We start from the raw sequence: 14,819 nt of genomic DNA, 5'->3' as shown, positions 1-14,819 counted from the left end.
AACCAAACAAAATGTGAGTTATCTCCTTTAAACTAAACACAATTTCAAATTCATTTCTTTCCTTCCCCTCTTTCTTTCTTCTTTGAACCAAATAGTCTTCTAAGGCACTCGTTAAAAATTTTCTTAAAATAGATGATAAATATATTTATTTATTTATTTAAAAGTCTAGTCTTAGAAAAAATTGAAAACAAGGGTTGATTGTCTATAATATTTTTAACATAATTTGTAAAATCAATCCATTTTGATCTCATCGAACTTTTCTTTTTACAATCTCATCGATTGTATAAAGGATATATATAATATAATATAAAACTTTTTTTGTACAAAAGTTACATTTGGAGGATTGAAATACTCGTGATTTAATTCTCCGGTTGACATAGTCGTTTGGTGCTGCCACTAGCAATGGAAACTCATTTCCATGAGCTGGAGACCCGCTAGCAACAGATGGCTCTTTTTTATTTCAGCATAACACTACAACCACATCCAGTTCCATGCTATTTATAATTCTTGACTTGGTCATCACCCAAAAAAAAATGTTATTGAGTTGGCATTTCAAATTCACCCCCAATACGGTTCAATGAGTAAAGCTACACTGACTTTCAGTTTATCCAAGTAAACTTGCTTGTCCAGATTAGTTTTAAGAACAAGCTTTTAAGCATGTATGTATGTATGTACCAAGTGCTAGAGCTACTGATTCCTTTAACTATTACAATCTTTCAATCTTGTAAGCACAAGTAACATTTTTCATAAATTAAAATACAATAAAAAGAAATCAAGTTCCAAACAACGAATTTGATCTTCCTTACCATAATGGAGAAGGGGGACCCAGAAGTAAACGACAGATCACCGAACGTAATACAAATAAATAATCATGTGTATACGGGTACAAGCCACATGATTATGAATATGTTAGGAGCCATAAAATATGCAGGCATAAAAGTTAAACAAAAGGACAAGGCAACAGCATGTGAAGAAAGCATATATTTGCCAAGTGCGTCTAAAGCGCCAACACGTGCCACTAACTTTGCTGATGTGAATCCCGAATCCTCTATTGCCATCTGGATTCATCCATGACAAATCCATACAGCAAACATAGAAGACCGCAATCTTAAGTCCGTTGCAAGTTCACAACAGAATCTATCATGCTTTCTGCATGTTAGTTATTCTCACGTCCGAATAAACAAATTCAAGAAAAATAAACTCAATAGAGACTAATTACAAGATTCTCAAAACCTCACGTTGTTGAATCAATGCCGTCAATTTTCAGAAGGGCAATGAACAATGACAAAGAAAAACCAATTCATGTTAGAAACCTCTTGTCAGTCACCTCAGGTCCTCTATCATACATATCCTACATAATCTGAAATGCACGGGCTCTCATACACATGACATGACGAACCACCAGGCAAGAACAGATTGGTGTCAACAGAGATTCCTTTATAAATAAAGATAAAGGAATTTTGACCCCACTATACAGCTAAACTAGTCAGACTTACAAGTTGTGAGAGAGGACTTCACCTAGTTTGTGGACCATGGTTTACATAATCCTAATTGCTAAGGCATTTTCACTCATCCTGTTACTGCAATATATCTCAGGCATTCAGAAGCAATTGATTGAACAATCATCAACTCTCTCTGCCTCTTCATGGTCGATCTTTAAGATCAACTATTCTGTCATCAAGTCAACAAATGTATAAGGAAAAGAGATCACATCTATTCTCTGGGGACAACAGTTAGAAAGGCGTGCAGTGAATATAATTGATTCGAAAGTAGAGTATAACAAGGAAAATTTGATATACAAATTTTTAAGTATAGCCACAAGACATTTTGATCAAATACCTTTGAAATTTAAGTTCCCTGTATATGAGCATTACGGTGAGTAAAATTGGGATCAGAGCTAAGCCCAAGTGTTCCAAGGAATGTCCACTGATAATGTAGTTATTTACATGGTACAGTTTCTTGTCAGTAACACCTTCAAATTTTGCAAGCAGATAAACCCCTGTGCCAAAAAGTTCAGGCTTCAAACATATTCAAAACAAATAATAGAATATGGTAATTTTCTAACTAGTATATCCATAATTCATATGGTAACAGATGCTTTATTTTCTTTAAAATTTTCATGAATCAAGAAAAGAGCACATTTTAGGGCAGTGGGTTCCAAGTGAAGAATGTTTCAACTTTCACATGACCAAAACCGCTGACATGCATATTTTATCCAATATAATCAAAACATGGCATTGTCAATTAGAGATAAAAGTGTAATTCGATACCATGCAAATGGTGGCTTACAAAAACTTGAATGAGTTATATCCTACAAACACGAAACAGTGGAAGTTGTACATCATAAATGATCATTGTTTCCGAGGTCAACTAATAAAGGTACTAATAAGTGTCAGACCTTGAAAAGTATAAAAGTGGACAGAGCATTAATAAAGTGTTGGCATTCCCTAAAATGTACCCCGTGTTAGGATACACATGAAATCAGGAAAGGAAACTATATTCTAGATCATACAATTGTCAATGCAACTTCAATACTCTTGACCCGTCTCATGACATTTAGCATCTTATATAAGATTTCTACGCTTCCTATTTGCATAATCGAGCAGAATATCTTAATATTTGAATCTTAAGCTTAATCAAAGAGAATAACTTTATCCCAACCAAACAGCTCGCAAGAAATCTAAATTCTAATCAGCTTGTTAGTAAAATCCTACAGTTTTCCATTAGAACACAAAATCCTTAAAAGGTAACCACTACTAAACATCAGATCTATAGTCAATGCAACTATGAAGTGGAATGACAGCTTCCTTTATCATATTAAACACTCAAAAGATTGTAGAGATATCTACCCAAACTCAGTAAACAGACAATGTATCTCAAAAGCTGGTAATGGCATACCATTTATTTCTATTACGGTCTTCTACCCTTTTTACTAACTTCGTTAGAGCAATGAAAGCAGGTCCCGACAGAGATAACATCATAAACAGATAAACACTAACTAAGCAAAGCTTTAGTTCTAGTCTTCTAGTTGCTGGTAAACAATTGTATCCTAGGCACTTTCTCCCTGAATGATACACTGACACGATAAGTTTGAATTTATTAAATATTTAAAATTTATACATTTAAGTAGCTTCCCACATTAAAAGCAGGAACGGGCAGTCAGAGAAAAATTGTTCAGCAAAAATAAAAAGATGGGCTTACCTGTAGAGAAAAACCAATATCTCGAGTGAGTATATTTGGAGCGGTACATGATTGCTATTACTGGAATAGCTAGAGGCAGAGTCAACTGGAACATCATGCAGAACCGAATATCATTATAATTTCTGCAACCAACTAGCAGACAGAATTCAGCATAAAACTTGGCTACTTCAGCACCTTCACTTGATCTATAAAGCATTCCAAGCCAGAATAAAAGCACGAATCAAAAAATAAAAACTGACCGTTCATAAAGTACACAAAGAAAGGAAGCAACAACGAATGCGAACATACAACACATCCCAATCCTCTGGCCAATTCTCTCAACAACCAAACTAGATAAAAGGGAGGAGAAGGCCACCATCATCTGCCATTAACAAAACCAGTGAACTTCACAATGAACAGAGAGCGAGAGAATAAGGAGTGGCCCCACTTGATCATAACTTTGAAGAAGAGTACTTTGAGTGTTAAAATGTGTTGATTTAATCAGAAACCCTCGCATGGCAATTGGCACCCAATGAATCATCCCATTTTGGAAAACAATAAAGCAATTGGAGTATAGAAAAGGAAAAGAATCACAGAACAAATATAGAATACTAATTACTTAACTAACCGGTAAAGTGTCCCACAATACACGATAGTCATCAGGTTTCAAATGGTAATAAGCAGAGCCAAAAGCCACACCTGCTATTCCAGCATAGAACAGTGCCCATGCCCAAACCTCACCTTGGGAACTGCAACAACACAACAATGCCAGTTAACGGTTGAAAAGGAATTAAATTAACCAAATTCGTTACAAGGGTCGCAGCAACTGAAACCTTATGTTAAAGACACCTCCTTGCAAGGCAAACACGAAGCCCAGAACACCCACAACTAAAAACGGGAAATTTGTCATCACATTTAACGTGTTGGGTACTCCTGGAGAAGGCAAAATCATGAGAACATGGATGAAGCGAGCAAAAGAAAAACTATGATTTGCTATGCTGTTACCGAAAAGATTGCGCATGTCAACGAATTGGTGGTGCTTGGGAGAGCGAGGGATTGAGGGAGTGAAGAAGACTAAGCACATGCAACACAGAAACGTTGCTCCCCATATACGACTTGTTTTCCACCTTCCGCATTGTTGATTCGCCACCCAACCTAAACCCATCATTTTTCTTTTTACCTTCTCCTCTTTCTCTTTTGCTCACCTTTGTTTTGCGTTTTGAAGGTTTTGTTTTAGGAAAGGGAAAAAAAACCTGGTCTGCTTTTGAGGTTTGGAAAAAGTGTCTCTTTCTGTCTGGACACCGAACAGAACAGTGTCCCTCCGCGAAAAGGAAATTTGTCGTTGAGGTTTTGGGTTCGGTTGTGATTTTGATTTTGATTTGACTTCCTAGTTCCTTCCAATGCAAATAAACATAAACAAAAGAGATTTTACTGTTACAAAGTTAGGGAATGTATTTTAAAATATAAAATATAATTATAAAACTAATTAAGATTTATATAAAATCAGTTTTTATTAAATAAAATCTAAAATTAATTATAGTATTAAATATTAATAGCTGATTTTTTAATTATTAGTTTTTATTACACTTTATTATTCTATAACTCCACGTGGTTGTGAAATAACGTTTCTAAATTCTAAAGTGTTTGTGTTTCTCAGTTGTCACTGTATAACGTATGTAGCCCGCTCTTTGGGAATTTATTTTCTGCTTTGAAAGACGAGGAATCAACTAATCATTTCTTCATTGAAGCCCATTTACTCTACCAAATGGGCCCAAACTAAAGGAGGTCCAACTCTCGCTCGACCCCTAAATCTCATCACAATCCAATACCAAGAGAAGGGATAAAGAAAAAAAATGAAAAACAGTTTACGGGGTTCAACTTCAACCCAATCCCAACTAACAAATAACTTGATCAAACTTTTTGATAGATTTTGTTTATGAACTAAAAAGACTTTAAGAAAAAAAAAAAAACTAGAGGTTTAGAAGACTCTAAGAAAAGCAATACCAGCGAGATATGCTCTTATAGAGTATTTACAATGAAATTTGGAGCAACATAAAAAATGTAAATAGATGAAAACATTGTAGAACCATATTTGGCCAATAAATCAACATCTTGATTTGCTTCATTAAGTACATGAACCCAATACACAACTCCTTAATGACCATAAATTTCATGAAAGTTGCTCACTAGTTGACCAACCTCTTTTATCAATAAAATAAAATAAAATAAATGCATCCCATTTTTATTTTCTTCAAAAAATTTCTCTAAATATTTTTAATTTACTTTTTAAAAAATTATTTGAACAATTTTTCTTTCTTGAAATGTTATTTCCAATCACCTCTCTTTTTATGCAAAAGTGTAAATTTGAATTACAACTCTTTTGAATCAATCTGACTCACCATAAGTTCAACTAAAAAAAATGTACTAATCTTAACTTTCTTTCAATATAATTTATTATTAATCACTATATAACAAAATTAATTTTTTTATTTTGAAATAAAAATAAAATATAGATATACTTTATTTGCGAACACTCTTTTAATTTAATACAAACACATTATATTATATTTTTATTTCTAATAAATATTTTTTTATTGATAAAATTAAGAATTTTCTTAAATATTTTACAATTTTTATTTTTATTTCACTTGTATCAATATATACCCGTAATATTTATGACAGTTATTAATTCCATTTACACTCTTTCATTTTTTTATGAAAAGTGTGTAAAAAGTTTGAATTCCTTTCACTCTCTAATTCTTTTTATATAAATCACTTACACGATAAAGTTAAAATTCAATACCATATATGTTATTTCAATCCAAAATATTAATAGATAAATACTATTGGTTTTATATTTGACTTTTTTAAATGGAGGGAATTGTATTTTAAAAAATACAATAATAATTATCAACTAAAAATATGACTTACATTAGGAAAAAGTTATACCTTTATGGTTTTTATCGAATTATTTCATGTATTTGTATATATAACTATTATTTATTTTAAATTTAAATTCTCACAACTTTATTTTTTATTATCATTCAAAATATATTTTAATTAATTAAATATTTATATATTTTATAAATTATTATTTCTTCTATTATTTTAATGATGTAGAACTTATTTATATTACTATAGCTACCGCATAGTTGCATGACATTGTTACAAATTGTAACGACCCGTCATGGTCTCTACACTTAGTGGAATCGCATTATTACTAGTGAACTAAGAGAAATATTAAGTTGGACAACTCATACATACAGGTATAGATAAAAATATAAATAACTAAGTTTCTTAAATACAAAATAGAACGTCATATATGTACAGTTATCCTAAAAATAATATTCTCTAGTGTCAGTCAAGCATAAACAAAACCGTTACCCAAAATGGTAAATCTAACATGAGGATCAAACTCCCCGTCTCGTAGCGGTCACCTCAATTCCAAGCTAGCCCTGACCTGCTCCCATACCAAGTATGATCATCGCAATCCCACCACATGGAAACAGAAGGGTAAGCTAGAGTTCAAAACTAATCATACAAGTACAAAATAAAATCTATACTACACATCATTCAACTATCAATCATGTTCATAGAGTCACACCATACACTCTATCTAATACTACTCATGCATAAAATACAATTCACCAATCATGAAGTCAAACACCACACTTCATCATATTAATAATCATGCAATAAATGCATCTCATGACAGATATCAATGCATATCACTCATCTAATGCGTCGTCACGCATACACCTAGGAGATCTCCCTAACAACAGAGCTGTATAAGTGACATTCCATCCTACCGAAACCACCCCAATCGTTTTCACGCCCAATGCGCCCGCTCGGTCACAACTAAACAGGATATAATCCGCATTCGGGTTTACTCGGATGATGTCACTTACACAATTGGAAGTCCAGATCCATCGTCAAGTATAGCACAGTTGGGTACGGGCTTACCACGACCTTGACATGCATAACCAAGTCAATTATGGAGTTCGCCCACCGACTATCCGCAAGGGTCCACGCACCTTCCCGAGTACTTGGTTAAGGGAATAACCCTCGACCTCATACCCCGCTCTAACACTAGCTAAGGACTTAGAGGAGACTCACTCAACCCAGTGGCCTACCTGAGCACCACTCTCCCAAATCTAGTGGCCTATCTGAGCACCACTCTCATATATCAGTGGCCTATCCAAGCACCACTCTCAAGAGACTCTATGTGAGCTCTTCCAGTTCAAAAATATTTTTCCTCTCCTCAAGTCCTAGGCTAGATTCATGCCATAAGGCATCACATGCAATTCTGCATCACACATCATACATGGTCTGTCCACCATCATGGTCAACAATCATATACATGTCATAAGACATCACATGCAATAATGCATCATACATCATACATGGTCTACCCACCATCATGATCAATAAACATACTCAAGCCATAAAGCATCACATGCAATAATGCATCATACATCATACATGGTCTACCACCATTATGATCAATAAACATACCCATATGAACATATACACATGTCATATCATATTCAAACATTCATATATATATCATCGCTATGCATACATATGAATCACACCTCATCATATATCATATATTATACATACATGATCCAAAACTTCAACTTAACATGCATTAGCATCATTTCATTCATAAATATGTTCACGCCCGGCGCAGCCTGAGCTCGCCCAGCCTAATCCCAACTCGAGAGTCCTAAAACTCATCCACACCCGACGCGTTCAACTCACGCTCGGTGTTCTTGAGACAGAGACTCCTAAGAGTCTCCACGCCTGACGCAACCAAATCACGCCTGGCTCAACAACCAACCCGAGAGCCCTAAGCTCTTCCACACCTGGCGCGCTCAACCTGCGCCTAGCTTAAACCTAGTCAAAGAGTTTCAAAACTCTCATCCAAACCAACAAATCCAACCACATGCAAACACAAAACACAATGCATAGGCTCCATACAACTCAAAATAAACTTAAACCTCACATGCTTCCAACCTATGCATCAAAATCATCAAAATCATCAAAATCCTCTTTTTTCACAAAACCCCAAAAATGAGATTTTCTTCAATCCATCTATGGATTCTCAACATTCATGCATCAATTGAGTTTCTAAACTCACATGCAACCTAAACAACAAACATTCTAGCTTCCCTCACTTGAAGATTGGCTCAAAATAGCCAATAACTGAGAAAAAGTAGAATTCTCTTTCGAAGCTCAACCCGGAACTTCAATCCTCCCAAAGCAAGCTTCCTAATCTGAATTTAAAAAAAAAATAGAAGGCATTAGTGATCTAGAGGAGAAAATGAATCATATAGAGAAATTTGGGACAGAAAGGAGCTCACAGACCCAGAGTCATTCTCTCTAAAACTTCTCTCTAAAAACTTCACTTTCTCCTCAACCACACAACCTCTATTTATAGAAGTTCCGGAGTGGCCAGAACGACCTGTTCCGAATCCAGAACGGCCCGTTCTGCACCCCTTCAACACGTACAAAAATCACATGCAGAACGGCCCGTTCTGAAATCAAAACGGCCCATTCTGGGACTCATCCAGAACGGCCCGTTCTCCATCTAGAACGGCCCGTACTCCCTCCAGAACGGCCCGTTTTGGGGTTTGGAACGACCCGTTCTCCTTCCAGAATGGCTCATACTCCATCCAGAACGGCCCATTCTCAACTATATTTTATAGGTCAATTCAGTAGTTTGGAACGGCTCGTTCCAGTTTGGGAACGGTCCGTTCTGGGCTACTGAATCACTCATATTGGACTTTTGGACCTTCTAAAATAACTTGCTACGTTACACAAACAATTTTCACAATAGAGAACAATGAATTATCCTAACGTTGAGTTGTAGTTTAAACTCAGTTAGATGCAAAACTGTTTAGAAGATTTCTTTTACATGCAATACCTGAGAACATTTAAAAAAAAAAAATGAAAGTTTCATTTAAGCAATATTCAGAAACTAATCCCTCACATTATACCTGTACACAAAGAAAAATTTAACAACCGTTTTATATCGTTGTTCCTTTCTCAAACTTTAATGGATTTTGCATATGCTCTTCAGGTTTACATGTCTTTACAATATTATTATTATTTTTGGATGATAACTGTTGAGAAAATTTTGCCACTAATGAACCCAGGTCAATGCTTTCTAGTAAATGCTCTTTACCTCTATTATAAAGAGCACTTTATGAAATTGAGTTCTAACAAATACTCTTTACATTACATCTACTATAAAAGTTTTTTTTTAATGATAGAATAATACTTTTTAAGTCAATAGGCTATAATTTATATAAAATTTATTTTGATAAAGGTTGATTTCATTCTTTTATTTTTTATTTTTTAAATTTAGATTGATTCAATCTAAAGGATGATTATTTTTAATTTTAAAAATAAAATTTTGATTTTTTTAATAATTCAAGATTTAAAACTTATCTTAATAAATTTACTTATATAAAAATGATTGAATGCAACTAAAATTTACCCTAGAAATTTTTTTAACATAGTGACAATCGTATAAACATAAGTGTAAAAAACAATTGAAAACTTTATAAATTAATTTTATGTTATTTTTTAATTACTTGTAAGATATATTTTTTATATGATTTTCACTATAATCTTCGAACATCAATTCAATTTCATAGCTTTTATATAACTAAATATAATGATATAAGTTTTACGTTTTGAATCATTCAAAATTTAGTTTAAAATCGTGTCACAAAATTAAAAAATAAATATTTTTTAAAAGTTTTAAATTGATTTAAATATAAAAAATAAAATATTAAAATAAATATTTCAAAAAATAAAGGATTAAAATGAATTTAACAAATAAGATAAATAACTAAAAATAATAAAAGTATTTTTAAGATCATACATTTTGTTTAAACTATTTAAAAGATAATATTTTTTAAATAATTTTCTCATTAGTAAATACTATTTTCATCTTTATATATATATATATATATATATATATATATATAATACCATTTTCATTATTTTTTTTATTTTTTAATTGCCAATTAAATTAATTATATATTTCTAAAATACCTTTATTTAATCAAAGTTAAAATACATTTTTGGTCCCTTTATAATATTCAATCCGTAATTTTGGTTCCTCAATTTTTAAATATGTAATTTTAATCTTTGATTTTATAAAATCTCTTTGTTCCATTGATCATTAAAATTAAAATATTGAACATAGCATCACATTAAGTAGATGTAATGATAATTAATATTTAATAGTATTTAGATTAAATTTTATTTTTTATAATTTTATTTTTATCTCGTTATTCTATTTTTATAAGAAAAAAGTGAATTATGAGTAAATTTTAGCTCAAATACTACTAAATATTAATAATTATGATATTTACTTAAAGTTATATCATAAGTGACATTACAATTTTATTAATTAGGGGATAAATATTCGGTAAGAGGACCAAAATTGTGAATTTTGTAAAATAGTGAGACTAAATTACAAATTTAAAAATTTGATGAGGACCGAAATTGCAGATTAGACATTATGACTAAAAGCACAAATAAGTCTCTTTATGCTTAATCCTATAACAACAGTTATATTTGGATAAAATCTTACAAATGTTGTTTCGTTTCATAGATAAAACATAATATAACCAATTAAAAACAAAAGTCTTAATAGAAAAGGATGAATAAATGATAATTATGTACAAAAAGTTATCCTTATTTCTAATTTTGAAGTTTCTTATATAGTAGTTTGGATGAAGATGATCATTACAAAACTTTGAAGATTCATCACAAGCTTGTTTTGTATGACTTCATTACAAGTTATTTGATATGAGAAGTGTTTGTTTATGTATTAAATATTTGCATTACTTGCATTTTCACCAAATTGTCCCTTTTTATCTAGTTAAGGGGATTATTTATTAGCTTTAGGGTACCAAACGAACTATCTGTGGCATGTATCAACAAAGAACAGATTCTACATTGACTTTTACTAACTTTCTATGTTATTTCAGGGATCCATTTGTCCTTGTTTCTTATTCACAACATGATTTCATTCATTTTAACAAATTTGTGAGTTTTAATGAGCTTTCTTAGTTTGATTTATTAAGGAATCAGTTAGTTATGTAGCAAGTAGTTATTACTCATTATAAATAATATGCATTTGAGACTTTATGAAGTAAAATTATATGTTTTATTTGATGACACATCATGTGTCTAAATGTTTGCGACTAATGCTTTCGTTTGATTTGTATTATGTAAAAATCTCTTCCCTTTAGAAAAATGTTATATTTGTTATTATTAAAACTTGAAAATTTAAGAGATCAAATATTGTCTTTTAACTTTACATTGATTTTGTAGTAAACCTATTTTTTTTTGGCAAAGACAATACAATAACAACACATTGTTAAATTTATGACATATATAACTTCCAAAATATTTGCATAGAGTTATATAAATCATTTGAATGTTAATTGATTTAAGGGTACTTTTATGAAATTGTTAGTAGTGATTTCCATTTAGGTGCAACATGTAAAATTTTATTGGGGATTTTATAATAATAATAATAATAATAATAATAATAATAATAATTTTATTTAATATTTAAAAATAAAATAATATTGAAAATGATTTTTATTTATAATTTTTAAATTAAATTATTTGTATATATATACATATACACGTGTGTGTTAATAATAATAAAAATAATAATTTAAAATATACCCTAAAGTGAGGATAAAATAATATTTATTTTATATAAAAATTTAATTATATAAAATACAACTTTAAAATATCATTTTTCACTCCATTATTTTTTTATGTAATTTAATTCTATTAAATAATTATAAATTATATTCTATTTAAAATTTTTTTTATCAAATCAATCCTCATATATTATTATTTTTTATTTGTTCTCATCATCCAAACAAAATATAAAGAACTGATAGTAGGTCTTAAAAAATGTCGTACTTCAAATAAATAAATGATTCAATGTCAGTTTGTCCTAAAAACCTACTCCTGAACAGGTTTGTTTATATATATTTTTTATAATACTTTACTGTTATTATTATTGTAATATCAGTCACATGAATTTGTAACCCAAAGGGAGCAGAAACAGTCAAACAGGAAGGGTGGGATTGTCATAACATATGTGTGTAATCATTTAAAATTTAAAATTATGTAAATATTATTTAAATTTCATCATTAAGTGAATGCTAATAATTATAATTATAAATATAATTTAAATTTGATAATTAAAAATCAAATAAAATGGACATGAATGAGAAGAGACTAATGTCTCTTCAGTAAGTGATAAGAATTAAATTGTAAAACCCAGATGTGGTTGAGATGAGAATGACATGATGTGAATTGAAATATGGAATTAATGACTGTATTATGCATAGATATCCTAGCTAGTGTTGGAAGAGAAAAAAAGGGTTGTAGTTAAATAAAAAAAAAAGAAATTGAAATAATAGTAAATATATGGTATAGTAATAGCTAATAGGAGATGAATAAATATAATAAGGGTATGAGCGGCGTAAGTAGAAAAAAAGAAACGACGACAGGTGATGCAAGAATGTCGACACTATCGCGCTCATTGTATTGCAAAAAGTCCCAACCGAAGCATCCACCTCTTCCTCGCCCACCCCTCTCTCCTCGATATGACGACACTCCTCTTCTTTTTCGCCAACACGCCTCTGCACTGCTTCTTCATTATTTATACTTGTTTTTCTCCTGTTCTCTTTCCCATCCCCTCCCATGATTTTTATTCAGGTTTCCTCTCTTTTCTTCTTCTTCTTCTTCTCCATGTGACCAATTCATTCTCACTCTTGTTCTCTTTTTTAGGATCTCTGGCCACTGCTCCAGCACATCGTTGGGAAAATAACTCCTACTTCCTCATCAGGTAAATGTAAATCCACTTTCATCTTTCTTTTATGCCTAATTAAGATTAGAGGCGGATTGCAAGGTCTAATTCCCACAATTCGCACTCCTATTCCTATGTATATAGCCTATAGGTCAATCAATCATCATCCATTATATTCTAAACTCCTTTTTCCCAAATAGAAAAACCCGAATCCATGACCAACTCCACCTGCGCCGGCCATGACTCTGACCTCTGCCGAGACGACTCCGCCGCGCTCGTCCTCAAATTCGTCGCCATCGCCTCCATCCTCCTCGCCGGCATGGCAGGAATCGCCATCCCGCTCGTCGGACGCCACCGCCGCTTCCTCCGCACCGACGGCAACCTCTTCGTGGCTGCCAAGGCCTTCGCCGCCGGAGTCATCCTGGCCACGGGATTCGTCCACATGCTCTCCGACGCCTCCGAAGCGCTCCAGCACCCCTGCCTCCCTCCCTTCCCGTGGTCCAAGTTCCCCTTCACCGGCTTCTTCGCCATGGTGGCTGCTCTCTTGACGCTCCTCCTCGATTTCCTTGGAACGCAGTACTACGAGCGCAAGCAGGGACTCAACCGCTCCTCCGACGAACAAGCGCGGGTGGGCTCCTCCGATTCCGTCAAGGTCTTCGGGGAAGAGGAAAGCGGCGGAATGCACATCGTTGGGATGCATGCACATGCCGCGCATCACAGGCACAACCACCCCCATGGCCATGACGCATGTCATGGCAATGCAACCGTCAAGGAACAAGTCCACTCCCACATGGACGATGGGGAAGAAACTGACCTTCGACACGTCGTCGTTTCGCAGGTATAATTAATTCATTAATTTAATAACAAATTAGTATCCTGGCTGTGGCTGAGTTAGTTATGGTGCGTGACACGTGTGCATTGCAGGTGTTGGAGCTTGGAATCGTATCTCATTCGGTGATAATAGGGTTGTCTCTAGGTGTTTCTCAGAGTCCTTGTACCATACGCCCTCTGATTGCGGCGTTATCCTTTCATCAGTTCTTTGAAGGCTTTGCGCTTGGAGGCTGCATTTCTCAAGCGCAGTTCAAGGCCTCCTCGGCAACCATAATGGCTTGTTTTTTTGCGCTCACTACACCCTTGGGTGTTGCCATTGGGACGGCCATTTCTTCCGGCTATAACCCTTACAGCCCCGCTGCACTCATTGCCGAAGGCATCTTGGATTCCTTGTCCTCGGGGATTTTAGTGTATATGGCTTTGGTAGATTTGATTGCTGCGGATTTTCTTAGCAAGAGAATGAGTTGTAACTTTAGGTTGCAGATACTTTCTTATTCTATGCTTTTCCTTGGGGCTGGCTTGATGTCTTCCCTCGCAATTTGGGCTTGATGTTGATGCCCCTCCCTTCATTTTATACATCATGTAATTATTCCCATCTTCAATGTTTCATATCTCCTTCACTTCTACTCGCCTGGGGATTCATTACACTTCAATTTATACCTCTCTTTTTTTTAACTAGAACGCAGACAACAAATATAAAATTTAAACCGTCTAATCATACAAATTGTTACATGACGTCCTTTTTTTTACCATTTTATATATGGTCGCTGTTATACTCTCTCTAGATTCATAAAACATAAAACAAACTTATACTTAAATATAAATAAATCTTAACAAACTTATCGAGTATCTAATTTTTTTTAACTTAAATACAAACAAATTTTAATAAACTTATCTTATTTAGTTTTATCATTTTAAAAATATCTTTTAAATTAAATGCCATTAA

At 33.1% G+C, this 14,819-nt stretch overlaps 2 protein-coding genes across 4 annotated transcripts; one reads left to right on the top strand and one right to left on the bottom strand.

The window, feature by feature from the left end:
* Nucleotides 1-777: 777 nt before the first annotated feature.
* Nucleotides 778-4,576, bottom strand: LOC109796945 (Alkaline phytoceramidase (aPHC)). Of its 3 annotated transcripts, none has more exons than XM_020356809.3 (7): nt 4,186-4,571; nt 4,014-4,113; nt 3,809-3,929; nt 3,441-3,562; nt 3,202-3,323; nt 1,840-1,999; nt 778-1,666 (listed from the first exon to the last, which is right to left on the bottom strand). In XM_020356809.3, the coding sequence occupies exons 1-7, from the start codon at nt 4,346-4,348 to the stop codon at nt 1,663-1,665; spliced, it is 792 nt and encodes a 263-aa protein (XP_020212398.1). In that variant the 5' UTR covers nt 4,349-4,571; the 3' UTR covers nt 778-1,662. The 3 variants fall into 3 exon arrangements, with proteins under 3 accessions (XP_020212398.1, XP_020212396.1, XP_082933590.1); XM_020356807.3 differs by having other exon boundaries at nt 1,186-1,671; nt 4,186-4,569; XM_083077464.1 differs by lacking the exon at nt 778-1,666 and adding an exon at nt 2,899-3,064 and having other exon boundaries at nt 1,844-1,999; nt 4,186-4,576.
* Nucleotides 4,577-12,781: 8,205 nt separating this feature from the next.
* LOC109796894 (zinc transporter 4, chloroplastic) lies at nt 12,782-14,499 on the top strand. The gene is made up of 4 exons (XM_020356740.3): nt 12,782-12,951; nt 13,024-13,081; nt 13,243-13,880; nt 13,967-14,499. The coding sequence occupies exons 1-4, from the start codon at nt 12,937-12,939 to the stop codon at nt 14,420-14,422; spliced, it is 1,167 nt and encodes a 388-aa protein (XP_020212329.1). The 5' UTR covers nt 12,782-12,936; the 3' UTR covers nt 14,423-14,499.
* The last annotated feature ends 320 nt before the right edge of the window (nt 14,500-14,819 follow it).

Source organism: Cajanus cajan, chromosome 6 (assembly GCF_000230855.2).
Source record: "Cajanus cajan strain Asha chromosome 6, NIPB_CcT2T_4, whole genome shotgun sequence".
Classification (NCBI taxonomy): Eukaryota; Viridiplantae; Streptophyta; class Magnoliopsida; order Fabales; family Fabaceae; genus Cajanus; species Cajanus cajan.
Note: the sequence above shows the minus strand (reverse complement) of the source record. Positions and strands in the feature narration are given on the sequence as shown.

What these genes read in the sequence shown, in the direction of transcription:
- LOC109796894 (XM_020356740.3), top strand. An exon ending in AACTCCTACTTCCTCATCAG is followed by an intron (nt 13,082 to 13,242) that starts GTAAATGTAAAT and finishes TTTCCCAAATAG; the next exon opens with AAAAACCCGAATCCATGACC. An exon ending in GACACGTCGTCGTTTCGCAG is followed by an intron (nt 13,881 to 13,966) that starts GTATAATTAATT and finishes TGTGCATTGCAG; the next exon opens with GTGTTGGAGCTTGGAATCGT.
- LOC109796945 (XM_083077464.1), bottom strand. Translation starts at nt 4,348, where the DNA reads ATGATGGGTTTAGGTTGGGTGGCGAATCAACAATGCGGAAGGTGGAAA. An exon ending in GGAGGTGTCTTTAACATAAG is followed by an intron (nt 3,930 to 4,013) that starts GTTTCAGTTGCT and finishes GTGTTGTTGCAG; the next exon opens with TTCCCAAGGTGAGGTTTGGG. An exon ending in ATATTGGTTTTTCTCTACAG is followed by an intron (nt 3,065 to 3,201) that starts GTAAGCCCATCT and finishes TGTATCATTCAG; the next exon opens with GGAGAAAGTGCCTAGGATAC.